This window comes from Grampus griseus, assembly GCF_964374135.1.
Source record: "Grampus griseus genome assembly, chromosome: 12".
In the NCBI taxonomy this organism is placed as follows: domain Eukaryota; kingdom Metazoa; phylum Chordata; class Mammalia; order Artiodactyla; family Delphinidae; genus Grampus; species Grampus griseus.
In genome coordinates, this window is record NC_139006.1 from 32,679,905 (window position 1) to 32,695,703 (window position 15,799).

Sequence of the window (15,799 nt, forward strand, 5' to 3'; positions counted from 1 at the left end):
CACTAGTCTGAAAGCTCAGGACAGAGGTTTGGACCAGAGATGTGAATATGCGAGCCGTTGGCATGTGGGAAGTATTTAAAGCTCTGGGAAAAAAAAATATAGAGAAGAGAAGAGGGCCTAGGAGTGAGTTTTCTGGGACATTCCCACATTTAGAGGTTGGACAAGGAGTAACCTGGAACAGTGAATGCAGAGGAGTCGCCAGAGAGATAGGAGGAAAGCAGGAGAGTGTGGGGTGTTCTGAATCATGTTGACAAGTAAAGTCTCATCACCTGAGTTGGGGCTGCTATGAGGTCAGGTGAGACAAGGACAGGCAAGAGTGGATTATCCTCTGTAGTGGCCACAAGAGCAGCCCCGATGGAATCAGGCTGGAGTGGTGGCAGAGAAAGAAGAAATGAGGAAGTGAGACAGGGTCGACAAGACTTTTGAGAAGTTATGGGTAGAGAGCAGGGAAATATGGTGGTAGCTGCCAGAGGATGTGAGATCAAGAGAAGGCTACTTTGTTTTAGTAAGATGAGAGCCACTCAAGTCTGGGTTTGGGTAGAATTTTAATCTGTAGAATGTGTATTAGATTCAGTGTTGGCTGGTTTATTGAGGTGCAAACAAGACAGAAGGATTCTGCCTTGTGTGACCATCCAGAGCAGGTGGGCTGCCCTCCATGAGGTCATCCCGGGACCCCGGCTGAGGGGGGCGGCTCTGGCATCTTCCTCAACTTGGGGCTTCCATGATCAGGTCTGTAGTAATGACATCAGTCAGTATTTTCCAGACAATGGGAAAGGGAAATCTAGGGCAAGTGGCTTTCTTTTTATGAAGATGACCTAAATATTGAATACATTTTCTCCATTGTATCATGGGTCCAGACTTAATCACACGGCCCCAACTCACTGTGGTCTCCACCTGGGTGGAGGCGTGCCAGCTGAAACGGAAAATTTGATTACTAAAAGAAAGATGGAAAAAGTAGATTCTGGAGAGAGTCTATTTCAGCCACAGACTCTGGGCTCCTTGAAGGTAGGTAGGGTGTAGGGAGTTACAACATATTTATCTCTGCCTCTAAACCAGGAGCAGTGCTTGACTTATATTTGGTACTCAGTAAGGGTTGGGTGAGTTGAACTGATTATTAAAATTAATCCTCCCCCTCCTAAATGGTAAAATTCAACCATAGGCTCTGAATTACACAGTCACCACCTCTGCCTCCCCCTCCACTGTTTTTTCTGTAGACTTGACACTTTGCGGTATAAGCATAAAAATACGAATATCATATTTGCCTTCAAGATTTGCTTGAAAATGTAAAATGTAAGAAGGAAAGAGAAAATGTTTTAGTTTTATGTAGATCCCTATCCGGCTTTGCATTTGGACTTGATATTTACATTTACATTGGGTAACTGAGCACATGCCAGGTGGACAGGTCTTTTATTCAACAGACAGAATAGCTGGTGATTGTAAAAAGTAACCTTAAACAGAAAGCACAGATACCACATTTAGTTTATAAGATAGATTGGTATTTGTAATGTTTCCCTCTTCAAATTATTAAGCATCTTCCAATGTGTATTGTGAAAATAGGAACTAACTGGTAGTTTTACTATGGAGTTTTATTTTTCATAAAAATTCTACTCATACTAACGGGTGTATCATTTGCTTAAAGTATTACACTAGCCCTTTGCTCATGGTATTTTTACCATAAAATTAGAATTAGGAAGGGAAATTATGTGATTATCTGAGATATTCATTTTTGAGATATTTACCACATAGCTAAGATGAGAAATTACTTAAAATGACATGGTGACCACTGGTATAGCAGCTCTCTTGCTGCTTAGAGCAAAAAATGGCTTTAATTATAGCGGTATGTCTATTAGTAGTAGGAAGAGGTAACAGCAAGAAATAGGTTCTTGGGTTTCCCTGGTGGCGCAGTGGTTGGGAGTCCGCCTGCCAATGCAGGGGACAGGGGTTCGTGCCCCGGTCCGGGAAGATCCCACGTGCCACGGAGCGGCTGGGCCCGTGAGCCGTGGCCGCTGAGCCTGCGCGTCCGGAGCCTGTGCTCCACAACGGGAGAGGCCACAACAGTGAGAGGCCCGCATATCGCAAAAAAAAAAAAAAAAAAAAAGAGGTTCTTTAGATGTGATGATGTTCACATGAGATCACATCTCATTTGGCAGATGTGGAAACTGAGGCACAAAATACTTATGTCTTGACGAGTAAGTTATAAGGAGATGGCAGTTATATTTTACGGCATCCTTTTTAGGATGTGAGAGCAGATTATTCTATGTCAGGATCTGTTGTTTGAGTTCCTGATGGGATATGAGAGGACAAACTTCTTCAACACTCACGGGAAATAGGAGGGAACCAGGAAGAAGCCTTTGAGAGTGAACTTGTGATGAGCGGGAGAGGTGATGCTACCCGACTTCCCTCCGCCGTGGCCAGGGGTGGTCCAGTGCGGGACAGGTTCCTCAACACCGAAGAAGCCGCTGATGTACTGTGGTTACTCGTTCAAAAGGGAATAACAGGGACTTCCCTGGTGGCGCCGTGGTTAAGAATCCACCTGCCAGTGCAGGGGACACGGGTTCAAGCCCTGGTCCGGGAAGATCCCACGTGCCGCAGAGCAACTAAGCCCGTGCGCCACAACTACTGAGCCTGTGCTCTAGAGCCTGCGAGCCACAGTTACTGAAGCCCACACGCCTAGAGCCCATGCTCCGCAACAAGAGAAGCCACCGCAATGAGAAGCCTGCGCACCGCGACGAAGGATAGCCCCCGCTCGCTGCAAGTAGAGAAAGCCGCGTGCAGCAACAAACACCCAATGCAGCCAAAAATAAATAAATAAATAAATTTATTTAAGAAGAAAAGGGACTAACATTTACGGGAAAATCACAGAGGGGGAGGGTGTTCATTCGCAGAAGAATGGATGGATTCACGGGTGTGGAAGGGCAGAGCAGGGCCCCTGGGAAGGGGAAAGGGAATGAGAAAGAGCATCCGCTTCCATTACTAGATCATCGTTGCCAGAGATTGAAATGTATCTCCAGCTGATTCAGAAAATTCATTTTTCTGAAATTAAACGTATCTAAGTTAGGTAATTATTATGACGGTAATGTCATTTCACGGTCATCTGTGGCAAAACTCTAATAGGGATAAAGCCTGTGATCGTTCCAAATTAGCATTTACTACTAAATGTTCCTTTTGAGACGTCGACGGGCACCCGTCCTTGTGGTGAATTGGACAAGGCTGTTAGGTATGTGTGGTGGGATCGTGTTTTGGTTCTTAGCGTTTCTCCATCTTTCCTGTGCTGGTTTCCTTTAGCCGTTCACTGTAACCTCCCGCCTTTCTTGCCTGCCTGGGGGAGGTCACGGCACCAAGTGATGGGCCCTTCCCGTTTTCTGCTTGCAGAACAATCGACCATGACAACCGAATCGGGATCAGACTTGGAATCGAAGCCGGAGCCGGAGGCCGAGCCCCAGGAGGGTCACGCGGGGGCACAGCTGGGGGCGCAGCCAGGAGCTGAGCCAGGCAGTGAAGAGCAGCCCCAGGCACTGGAGCAGTTGGAGGAGGCGGCAGCGCACAGCACGCCCGTGAGGAAGGAGGTGAGCCTGGACTACCCCGCACTTGCGAGCATCCCCCCCGCCAAAACCCATGAAAGAATGTTTGCTGAGCTTTTCCAGGCTCTGCTCTGACCTTGGCCTCTTAGCACTAGAGGGAACCACCAGGGGTCATCTGCTTGGCCCCTTCTGGTCCTGGGCAGATGGAAAGTTAGGCTATTTTAAGGCTTTCAGTGAATGACATTCCACAGCCTTGCTTGGTGACGCCTTCCTTTGATGAAAGCATTTGAACTCACACTGAAATCTGGACTGCAGGTCAGTGTTTTTTGTCTGGGTTTACGGGGAGGCTAGACACTGCTCTGGCGGCTCTAATTATGTGCCCGGTTGTTTATTTAAGCCTTGGGTTCAGAGCTCTTGTGATTTTTCCCTGGGGCCACTCTGACCCCAGTTGCCAGCTACTTACAGTGGGTGTTTGTGCCTCTTTCCATCTCCCGGGGACATGTCTATTTTCAACTCTGTTACCTAAACATGTTTAAGTTGTCATGGATATGTGATTATTCCTTTTAAAAGCTTTCCTACAAAATATAAAGCACGATTTATACCTGGGCCTTGAATGAATCCGTGTTTAAATTTCTTTGGCTTGAAACTTCAAACCAGGAATCAGCATGTTTTAGGGTCCCGACTCATGGGTTAAGGAAATCTGGGAGTCCCTACACATGGTTGACCTCTTACAGGTTGGAAGTATTTGTGTCAAGCCAGAAATTCTAGAAGATGTTAAGAGACATGAAGGAAGTGGCATGTCTTTGGAAAACACAACACATTGGTATAGCCTTAAACTACTGTGTGTTTACAGCCTGATTATTTTATTTCTTTTCCCATGGTATTTAAGTTCCGCTTTTAAATGGTATAAAGAGTAATGTTTATTTTCATGCTCTGTAAATAGATGCTCTGTCTGATCTCAGACATTTTGTGCAGGGAGCTGGGGGTTATCCTTCAACCTGTCAAAGGAACAGGTGCTGTCATCATGGTTTTCCTTTATCTTTTCTTTTTGTGGAGACGTGATGGTGGTAGTGTTTTGTTTGTTAATTTTCAGATCTTCAGAAATTTAAAGTTACTAGACTGGATTTTTCTCTCTTCTTTGCTAACTCTGAAATGAAATAAACGTGAAAGTGGAGGAAATCGGAGAGAAGGAAGAGTTTCCATACCCAGGCACGATTAGACATGTGTATTTAATAAATGGATTGACTTTCTGTAGTCAGACGTTTGAAACTAAAGAGGAGTGACTCGAAGCCACTGGAGGGAAAGGTGACTGGCGGCAGAGTCACGAGACTTTAGCCCTGCCTCCCCCCTGGTTATCTCAGTTGTCTCAGAACTCTTCCGAGTCCTCTGGACCTCAGCTTACTGATTTACAGAACGAAGAGATCAGAAAAGATAATTTTCTAAGATTCTTCCACTCTCAGATTCTCTCATTCACGCCGGGTGCCCAGTTATGTTTGAGGTAGAATGAAGTGTGCTTTGGTATCTCGTGATGATTAAAGTGTGGGCTTTGGCTGGATCTGAATTCCAGTTGACTAGTTTGGTGACCCTGAGAAAGCTGCAACTCTCAATATGGTCTTACTCTCCAGCCCATGAACTTTAGCCACCAGGGTGGTGGTATATTCATGAGAGAGGAAATTTCGTGCTTATGTAAGGGGCCCAAACTGAGTTTCAAAACATATCTTCCTTTGGACTTTCAGAGTGTATTTGCAGACCGTGGAAGCATGGAAGCTGTGGTCTGGCCCTTGGGTTGAATGTGCGTTGACGGTCATTTAATACATAGAAAAAGGGCAGAAAAAGAGTTGTTGGAGGGGAGTGCACAGGGAGACTGCCAAGGGGACTGACTGAGGGGAGGACTTTATTGTTCATAGGATGTCCTCTGCAGTTCTGAGTCTAGCTTGGACTGGACTGTTGTGATTTGAAAGCAGATTAAAGCTTTTGGACAGGTTTGATCTGTTCTTATACTAGCTCATTACAGTGAAGGGGGAAGCAGACTTAAGGGATTACTTTGTAGTGAATTTCAGTGCTGCTGGCTTCATTGAATTGAGTTAGAGCTAAATCAAATATTTTAACAGTTGTAAAATTACTGAGAAGATTAATACTTGAATCTATGTACGCCTTACAATTTATAAGATACCTGGTGTGTTTATGGGACAGTTATGGGTCATGGAATAAAGGAGGATCCAGTGAATGAAAGAAGCAGAATACATTAGGTTAAATCTTAGATGCTTTATTTGTTTTTAAGGCTTCCCCCCAATTGAAGTATAAATGCTGTGTTAGTTTCAGGTGTACAGCAAAGTGATTCACTTATACATATATATACATATTCCTTTTCCGACTCTTTTCCATTATAGGTTGCTATAGATAATATAGTTCCCTGTGCCGTGCAGTAGGTCCTTGTTTACCTGTTTTATGTATAGTAGTGTATCTTCGTTAATCCCAAACTCCTAATCTGTCCTTCTACCACCCTTTCCCCTCCAGTAACCATAAGTCCTCTCACTGTGTCTGTGGAAGCCGATGCCTTTTAGAAAGTCAGGAGCCCACTTTTGTACCCGCCTTTGCTTAGTGGAACCTTGGTGGCATTTGCTAAGAGCTTAGCACTGCTAATGTAAATCCTTGAGTCAAACTGAAATAAGGCCCTATGGGTACTTTTAAACTGCAGGAGTTACTTAAGTGTAACTGTTAGCGTTCTAAGTATTTGTATATGTATCTCCATTCCTAATATCCTAATTCAGACATCCCTCATCCTTTAGGAAATAGGAAAGCCTGTTTCTAAAGTGTGCTGTTATTGCCTGAGCAATGCAATATTTATTTCCTGTCTTGCAGTGAAAACTGTCCATTGTTTGCTCTTCGCAGGTCACTGACAAGGACCAGGAGTTTGGCGCCGGACCTGCCAAACAGCCCGAATATCAGCAATTTGAAGACGATAAACTTTCCCAGAAATCATCTAGCAGCAAACTATCTCGATCTCCATTAAAGATTGTCAAAAAGCCTAAAAGCATGCAGTGCAAAGTGATACTTCTGGATGGATCAGAATATACCTGCGATGTAGAGGTAAATGTGTATTTTAAAACTTTTTTTTGTCCCAGATATTGAGAGCTGGGAAATATTGCTGTAAAGCATACAAGATGCCTCTTTGTTTTTCCAGAACTCTGGAAAATTACTCAGACCCAGTTTCTAAACACAAAATTATTTCCGAAGTCTCTCACAGAGGATCAAATTACTGAAAATACTTATAAAGTCCCCAAAATGTTACAATCGAGAGAAAAATGTGGTGTTTAAAAAAAAAAAGAAGAAGAAGAAGAAGAAATCTCTAATACTTTCCATGGTAGGAAAGACATTTTGGAGGCCTTAGAAATCAAGTGTTCTTTAATATCCTGACTATGAGCTAACATTTAAATGAATTTTACCTTTTCTGTTTGCGTAACTTACGGCCAAGTTGTTAATTGGTAGAAACTTGGAGATTTCTGTATACAGGAGCGGTAGGATGATTTGAACTGTGAATGTCCTTTTCTTGCTTGGAGAATGGGTAGTTTTTAAAATGCACGTGGTGGTGGGCATTGCAGCTCGAGTGTAGAGGGGTGTGCTCCTCTGTGTTTCTTTGTAAAGAAAACAAAAATTCTTCTGAGAGAAGGGGCAGGTGAGTGACTCTTGTCAGAGATGTTTGGCCAGACCAAGTTAACAAGTGAGAGCGACACAGGCTGTTGAGAGTGGCGGCAGTGGATGGTTGCTGAGCTCCCAGGTATCACGGGGACACAGGCCAGGTGTGAACTCTGGCCGGAGAACCAGGTCTGCCCTGTCCACCACCTACCGCGTCTTTTTCCCCCAGCTGGGAGGGAGCATCTTGCTCTTTCTGCAAGTTGATTCCATTTCAGATTGAATATTTTCATTCAGAGAGCTACTCTCCCGCCTCCATCCCCTTGCCCTTGGTCCTACATGGGCATCGCACATCCCTCTGTGCCAGCCCCGCCCACCACATGCCTCCAATGGTCCCCTCTTCTGCCCGGGGTGCTGAGAGTCTGCTGGCTCCGCAGCCAGCGTACATCTGTGTGTGGTCATGCATTTCCTTTTCTCTTTTCTCAAGACACAGCCAGCAGTAAGCCCACCTGATCCCACATGGTCCACGTTCATTTGTCTCCTCTTTCTCTGCCTGCAGCCCCCGTTTCATTCCTTATAGTTTGCATAATGCACTCGTGCACCAGTGCTTTTCTTGGAACAGAAGATTCAAATCCATTTCACGTTGATAACGTCATTTAGGGTGGGGGTGGGTTATCAAATTATTACAGATTGCAGGGACGTAGAAAAAAAGTTTTAGGTAAACTCTTAGATCAAAAGAGATTCAGTCTACCATATATTAATTTAGAGAATTTTTGTTATCCTATAACCTGACAAATATTAGTGGGTTACTACAGGGAATAAAATATGCGTTCTAAGGTTTGCAGTGCACGGGTCCATTTCTTGCATTTCGCTGGCTCTGATTTTGGCTAATTTCTTAGCCCAAGGTGTTCGATTATTGATTTAGATGTTTATTCTGGAAATGAGAAGATCCAATAATCTACTTTTACCTGGGTTTTACTATGAAGCTTAAAGCACTTCTGTAACCTTTAGCGAGGTTGCATTTTTCCAGTGTGGATCTCCCTTCCGGAAAAAGTCATCGAAGTCAAGAGGAGCTTTTTTCCTTAACTTGGAGGCAAGTCTTTCTACCGATTGTATTTATGTAATGGGATAAATAGGGTTCCCTGGCAGTCCTCTGGTCACGACTACCAGAGTTTTCTAAAGAACAGTCTAGAAGAAAGTTGATAGTGTTTCCTGTAGGGAGAATAAATGCCTCAGGGCTGACCCCAGTGCACGTCATGCTGATCCTTTTGCTAAATTTATTTTATATCCCGTGCTGCAGAGTCATTCCAGCTAATCTGTGTTTTTCAGTACAGCATTTTTGGTTTGTAATTAACTCTGGGTACCATTCAGTGTTACTTTTAACGTCACTGTGAAGACTGTGAGTGGCATGGCAATGTTGGTCAGCTATTTTCTTTTATAATAAGGTATTTTTATGAATTGGACAGATTCTTAAGAGTAACTTTTTTTCTGGGACACACAAATCCTTGTCAGCAGAATATTCTCAGTGTCACAGCAGAAGAAGGTGTGGCCGCTACTGACATCCTGACAGCCATGGAGAAGATGGAGAAACATGGAGATGCTAAAGTGAAATGGGTTTGTCTGTCACCTACTAGCTGGATAAGAAAAATGGGTCGTGAATCGGTGACGTGGTTCTCAAGGTGGCAATGAGATGCTAGTTGAAAAAGCAGATTCAAAGTGCTGGACTTCCCTGGTGGCGCAGTGGTTAAGAATCCGCCTGCCAATGCAGGGGACACGGGTTCAATCCCTGGGCCGGGAAGATCCCACATGCCGTGGAGCAACTAAGCCCGTGCGCCACAACTACTGAGCCTGCGCTCTAGAGCCCACGAGCCACAACTGTTGAGCCCGCGTGCCGCAACTACTGAAGCCCATGCGCCTAGGGCCCGTGCTCCACAACCAGAGAAGCCACTGCAATGAGAAGCCCGCACACCGCAACGAAGAGTAGCCCCTGCTTGCTGCAACTAGAGAAAACCCGCACGCAGCAACGAAGAACCAACACACCAAAAAAAACCCAAAACAAAACAAAAACAAAATGCCTCTGCTTTTAGATACAAACTATGAAAAGTAAAGCTTTGCTGGCGAGGTACACGGGGTCTAGCAGGTAAACAGAGGTTGAAAAACATTGTCCTAGAGAAGGTGTCCTTCAGCCTTTACTCTCCTCAAAACTGAGCTGTTAACTGAATCTTGGGTGAAGGCACAGCACACACGCAAAAACAGCTCGACAACTTTTTTAAGTGATAAGGGCTTTAGAAGCAAGGAACAGCCCATGTGTCAGAACCCAGGTTTCTTAAATGGATGGTGTGGACACTGAAGCAAAGTAGCAAGATAACATTTAGCAGGAGGGGAGGTAAAACTTCTCTCTGTTTTTAAAGATCAAGTGCAAAACAGAAATAGGTTTGGAGGAAGGACCAGGCAGACTTAGTAACAGTTCGGGTGAAACTCAACTTTGGGTTTCAGGTGATTACAAACCCAGCAGGAACCAGCAGTGCAGTGTGGCTGTCAGGAATGTTCTGGAAATCACAGGCTGCTTCCAGGGAGTGTAGTGTCTAGTTTGTGGAAGGCAGTGAGTAGTCCCCGTTCCACTGCTGGGAGGTCCCATTTGTGTAATTCACACGTGGTACACATGCTCCAGAGCCGCCAGACTGGGGAGTGATTTCCAGGAACTTCTTGAATCTTCTGAACCTCATTTTCCTCACCAGGAAAATAGGGGTGAAATAAGGCATTGTTGGGAAGATGAAAGCAGATAACTGATGTACACTCTCTGGGATGTAGCAGATTCTTGATAAATGGTACCAGTTTAACAACGATAATAGTAGTGAACTCCGACTTAAGCTTATTCAGCAGAGAATTACAGGATGGTGAGTAGTTTGAAACCTTCCCATGCGAAATGATTCGAGAAAGAATGTGTTGAAGATGGAAAAAAGGTTAGGAGGAGACAGGATAGCTACTTCCAGTTACTTGGAAGGGTTGTCATTGAACGTCATAACATTTTTTAACGTATAGGAAGTAAAACTTAGGAAGAAGTTACAGGAAGTCAGATTTTAAATAAGCAGAAAAAGAATGTTTTAAAGTGGTCATTGTCAACCTCGTGATGATGTGTGCTCTGCTGTTGGGATTCCAGCAGAAAGCACAGGTGCATCTCTGGTAACCAGCAGCTCCTGGGTGTAATCTCAGACCCAGTGGCTTCTCATACCCCTTCCTGCTCTAAGATCCCGGAGAGAAGAGGCACCAAGCTCTGAACGAAGAAGCAGGATGGCCTCCAAGACCCCTGCCCCCAACACGTGCGGTTGTGAATTACGAACAGGATGCAGGAGACAATAACAGGCATAATGTTTGTTGCATTGAATAAGGCATCAAAAAAGGCATTTTATTTTAATGAACTCTCTATGCCTAGCTGTTATTCCCCTGTGGCTTATTTTATGCCTTCATTATAGTTCTCTTTTCTTTTGAAAGCACAAGGTAGCATTTCCCCTTGCCCAGCAGTGCTACAGCGGTAGAAAGCCAGGACCCTGAAAAGCAAGACACAAGAAGCAGTTGCTTTCTGAGAGCAGTGACTGGACACTGATTAAGTCTGCAATTCCCGCCCCCGGTGTTCTGATGGGAGGACCTTACCGATTGTCCTGGAGTTTTCGAATTTCCCTCTAGCAATAGGCTTAGATCATTGCGGCATTCGGTGTTTTTCCATTTGAGAGATGTTTTTCCTCAGTAATTTTTTTTCAAACTCTTAGTCTTGATTATCTAAAATATAAAAAGATCTTGCAGGACTTTCCTGGTGGCACAGTGGTTAAGAATCCGCCTGCCAATGCAGGGGACACGGGTTCAAGCCCTGGTCCGGGAAGATCCCACATGCCTCAGAGCAACTAAGCCCGTGTGCCACAACTACTGAGCCTGCGCCCTAGATCCCACGAGCCACAACTACTGAAACCCGCGTGCCACAACTACTGAAGCCCTTGAGCCTAGAGCCCGTACACTGCAACAAGAGAAGCCACCGCAATGAGAGAAGCCCCCGCAATGAGAGAAGCCCGCACACCACAACAAAGAGTAGCCCCTACTCGCCTCAACTTAGAGAAAGCCCGCGCACGGCAATGAAGACCCAACGCAGCCAAAAATAAATAAAATTAATTAATTAATTAAAAAAAAGAAAAAAGATCTAACTATGAGTAAAATACAAGAAAGGGTCTTAACAATAAGTAATTTGATATACACGTTTGGGCAACGTTTGCAGCTACCGGATTGTCACATACGCCAGCATAATCGCTAATACTGCTGTTCCCTTCTTGTCATTTTTACTGGACCATTAGAAAATGCAGGCTACTTCCTATGGCCAGTTTGTCATCATCGTTGCTGTTTATTTCTTGAACATGAATTTTAAAAGAGAAAATAAAAGTACCCCCTTCACAGCAGCAGTGGAAGCAGTGCTTACCATGTTTATTTCACGTTTATTTCAATCCCATTACTTCTGGGTTCCTGGACTCATCTGAGTCTGATTAGAGTATGATGAATTTCCTGATGACCATCCAGTTAGAAATGTTTCATTCATATCTAGTCTGATATGGTTTTAGGAAAATAAGTCAGGATTTGAAGTTCGAGTCCATATTTCCTAATATAGGTGTGCAGCTGCACATAGGAACATCTTAAGCCATTTTGGGGCGTAGTTTGGTTTGTTCTCCGTACGAAACCTCACCGGTGGAGGAGGCTTGAGCATAACTGCAAAAGAGACGGAAGGTGGACCGGGTGTTTCTCACAAGGTTCCACCCTGTTTCTCTGTGTGCGGGGACCTGGGCGCTCTCTCCTGAGCCCCGCACGTTGCCGTTGTAGTAGTGAGCGAGACTCAGTGCTTCTGAACCCCAGGCGACCCCACGTGGGCCTGGAACTCCAGGGAAATGCCAGTGACTCAGCCACGCTGGAGAGACCCTTGCATCCAGATTGGGGCAAATCTGAAAGCCACTCAAGTGCAGCAGTAAAACCTTAAAAGCCGGTCCCACCCCCTCCCTCAGGTTTGGCTGTGTCCAGAGGCCTGCTGGTTGATGGGCTCCATGACTGAGTACCATTCAGATCCTGCCGGAATCGGAGAAACGGTGGCGTTCACTCCAAAAAGCACTTCTGGATGCCACCCAGAGATGCTCCCAAGGGGCCAGAGAGAAGGGAGTTTATGGCACTCCGTCCCCTAAATGTGCTTGTGTCACCTTTTGACTACTGGTCAGGGAGGGACTGTTTAAAAAATCTCTAAATGCTGTGCCTTGCCCGTGATGCAGTTGGCGTTTCAAGTCATACTTCTGTTTCATGTATTCCACTAACTGGGATTTGGTTGGAAAAACAAAATCAGTGTCTGAGTTTTCCAGCTTCTCTAGGTTACATGATTAAAATGCCTTATGATCCCTTCAGAAGTTCTTGACTAGACAGCAAATAGAATTGCCATAATCCAGAAAGTTGACTAGAACACCTATTGCCTTTCATGGATTATAAGAAATAGTAATTGTAAAAAATTCAAAATAAGAATTTTTGTTGTTATTGCAAGTATTGTTCTTTCAGCAACTACATAAGTCAGAGGTTTTGATTCTGTGTAATTGTATAAATTACGATTTAACCTCTCAGTGGGTCTGCGCTCAACTTTATGTCTTTACTACACCAGACCGTCTGCCACGTGCTGTAACCGAGTGGCCCGGTCCTGCAGCAGCAGCTTTCCTGCGAAGATCAGGGGCCCCAGGGACGCCCGACCATGGCAGGGCTTTAATTAACTCGGTTCCCTTGTGTGATGACTCTTTGGTGCAACCATAGGAACAGTTACACACAAGGACAGTTAACAGGCACCTGCTTATTTACCTGACATAGTCAATGTTCAGCCTTCCCAAGGTGTTCAGATATGACCTCGTGAAGGTTTGATTAAGAAAAACAAACCCTTTTACTAAAATTGTTAAAACTTTTCTCCTGGTTTTCATTTTCAAAAAGTAACAGACTGATAATCCCTCATGAGTGCAGGCATGGTCTAGTAAACACCCTACATAGTATGAAGGTTAAAAACAAGTATAAGGGGCTTCCCTGGTGGCGCAGTGGTTGAGAGTCCGCCTGCCGATGCAGGGGACACGGGTTCGTGCCCTGGTCCGGGAGGATCCCATGTGCCGCGGAGCGGCTGGGCCCGTGAGCCATGGCCGCTGAGCCTGTGCGTCCGGAGCCTGTGCTTCGCAATGGGAGAGGCCACAACAGTGAGAGGCCCACGTGCCGCAAAAAAACCACAAGTATATTTGTCGAGAAATAAAACTAGTAAAACCCTGAGGCATATCACATACCGTGGGTTATGTTTTGGAAGCTGAGTGAATTTGAACCTGAGTGCGCACTGGGGTGATTGTTTATCAAAGGTAATAATCCCTGGGGGGTTCTTTTTGACTTCACTCTCAGTTGTCAAATGGAGTGAAGGCCCGATGGGAGATTTGTTTTCCAGGTGTTAATATTTCTGACATGCAGTGCCGAAACCCCAGGTTTGCTTTTTCACTCTGCTGTTCCCTTAACTCTTGACTGTCTCGTTGTATTTTCCAACTACTTTGTGTTGCTGATTTGATGAAATGAACTTCCGTGCTCTGCATTCAGGCAGAGGGGCTTCGTAAGCGAAATGTGCATGCATAGTTTTACCTGTTCCAGTGTGCAGTGTCTTATTTATCTTTGTCCTTCGTATAACATGGTGGTTGACTTTCACATAGTAGGTATTCATTACCTATTTGGTGAAGAAAGCAATCTTCCAGGTTTAAGAATAATCCAAGTCTTCTAGTTCTCACCATCGTGTGATTGAACTTTGAGGTTTTACTTGGTATTTTTATATCTAGTTGACTTGCTTAAAATTTGCCTCCTTCAGCATCTTCCCCCTCTGAGAGTTTTCACATGTGCTCTAGAAAAAAATCTTTTAACTTCCTTTACTCTGTGGCCTTAGGCGATGATGGATCAGCCACTGACACCTTCCCCTGGGCTCAGCGGAGGAGGGTCCCGCGCTCTCGTGGCTGCTTCTCCAGAAATACGTCCCCTTAGCACACCTGGGTTCAGGCTTAACTTGAGGTTTGGGGAAAGAGCATATAAAAGACAGAATTACCTGTTAGTGTGTGGAAATGTAACAGATTTCCGTATATTAGTTTTGTGTCCAGCAACTTGACCAAATTCACTGATGAGCTTTAGTAGTTGTCTGGTGGCGTCTTTAGGATTTTCTGTCTGTAGCATCATGTCATCTGCACTCAGTGACAATTTTATTTCTTCTTTTCCTATTTGGATTCCTTTTATTTCTTTTTCTTCTCTCATTGCTGTGGCTAGGACTTCCAAAACTATGTTGAATAAACGGGGCAAGAGTAGGCATCCTTGTTTTGTTCCTGATCTTTGGGGGAAAAAAAAAGAATACGTGTTACTCCAAGTGCTATTCTTAGGTGCGAAGGACCGAAACCCTGCTCCTGAGTTCCTAATCAGCGTCATCCTGCCTGGCACCATTCTGTTTCACGTGCCAGGTGCCAGCTCGTGTCCACTCTAACTCAGCCATAGCCCCAGAAGCAAGGGAAGTTCTTCCCTGCTTTAGTCCAAGGCATTTCTCATTCCCCAGCTTGTTGGACGGCAGCCGATCCCTCATATAGCGACCACAGCCTCGCAGTCACACAGGGCCAAGCCGGACAGGAGTCTCTGCCACCAGTGAGCTTCTTCAGCCTTCTTCCTAGAACTGGACCTTTATTACAGCTTCCAAAAATCTCTTAAGGTGTTGTCTCCACCAGGCACCTCATTCAAATCTCTGTATTTTCTTGAGGACGTTGATCAATTTGTACGTGGCAGGCACCGAAATAGTTTTTAACAAGGGAGCACTTCATTCAAGTTTTAATTATGATTTGTCTTAACGAACCTTCTTTTTTCTTGTTTACAACAGTTCCAGTCCCTAGAACTGACATCACACAGTGTACAAAAGATGCCAAGGAGTTTTACCAATTTTGCAGAGGCTTTGATATAAAGTATTTCTTGAGGGCCTGTTACGTTCCAGGCACTGAAAACCAAGAGAGACAAAGACTTCAAGCTTAGATAGGGCATTGTCTTCCTCATAGGGTCCACAGTCTTAGGTCTGGAAGGGACATTGAAGATAACTTTGTCTCCTACCTCATTTCACTGAAGAAGAAATAGGCCCAGAGCAGTTCATGGTGTGCCAGAGGACACACAGCCCAGAAAGGGCCGAGAAGGGCTAGAACCCACATCTGCTACCCTCTGCTCCAGAACGCTCTTTACTGGGGGCATCACAACATCCAAAGTCTGTAGCAGCAGACAGAACAAACCGAAATACAGTATTTACTGCCAGCGTGGACTTGTGAAATAGTAGGACACAAAGAGAAATAGAAGGAGAAAGATCCGCTTTTCAAATTATTTAATAATGTATTTAACTATCTACTTTAGTTTTAATTCTGTGAGCATTTGACATCAAATGGACCAGTTTTTCTAAATTTTGTGATGAAACTTTCAAGTTCTACTTTATGTTTTTATATTATGCATGTAGTTTGGGGGTAAGGAGAAGGAAGTGAGGCCACACTGGGCTTCCTCTTCTGTTCACTTTCTCATCTCCTTTCCTTCTCCCCCGCTTCACCCCTACATCCTTCTCT

At 44.7% G+C, this 15,799-nt stretch overlaps 1 protein-coding gene across 1 annotated transcript in view; it reads left to right on the forward strand.

Annotated features, from left to right (window-relative positions):
* Positions 1-3,383: 3,383 nt before the first annotated feature.
* Positions 3,384-15,799, forward strand: part of EPB41L3 (erythrocyte membrane protein band 4.1 like 3) — a gene marked incomplete at its 5' end in the record, with an annotated part of 85,844 nt that continues 73,428 nt past the window's right edge. Inside the window, 2 exons of the mRNA XM_082667524.1 lie at positions 3,384-3,566; positions 6,414-6,611. Of these exons, the coding sequence (XP_082523650.1) occupies positions 3,384-3,566; positions 6,414-6,611 (381 nt within the window). The remainder of the gene's footprint in view (positions 3,567-6,413; positions 6,612-15,799) is intronic.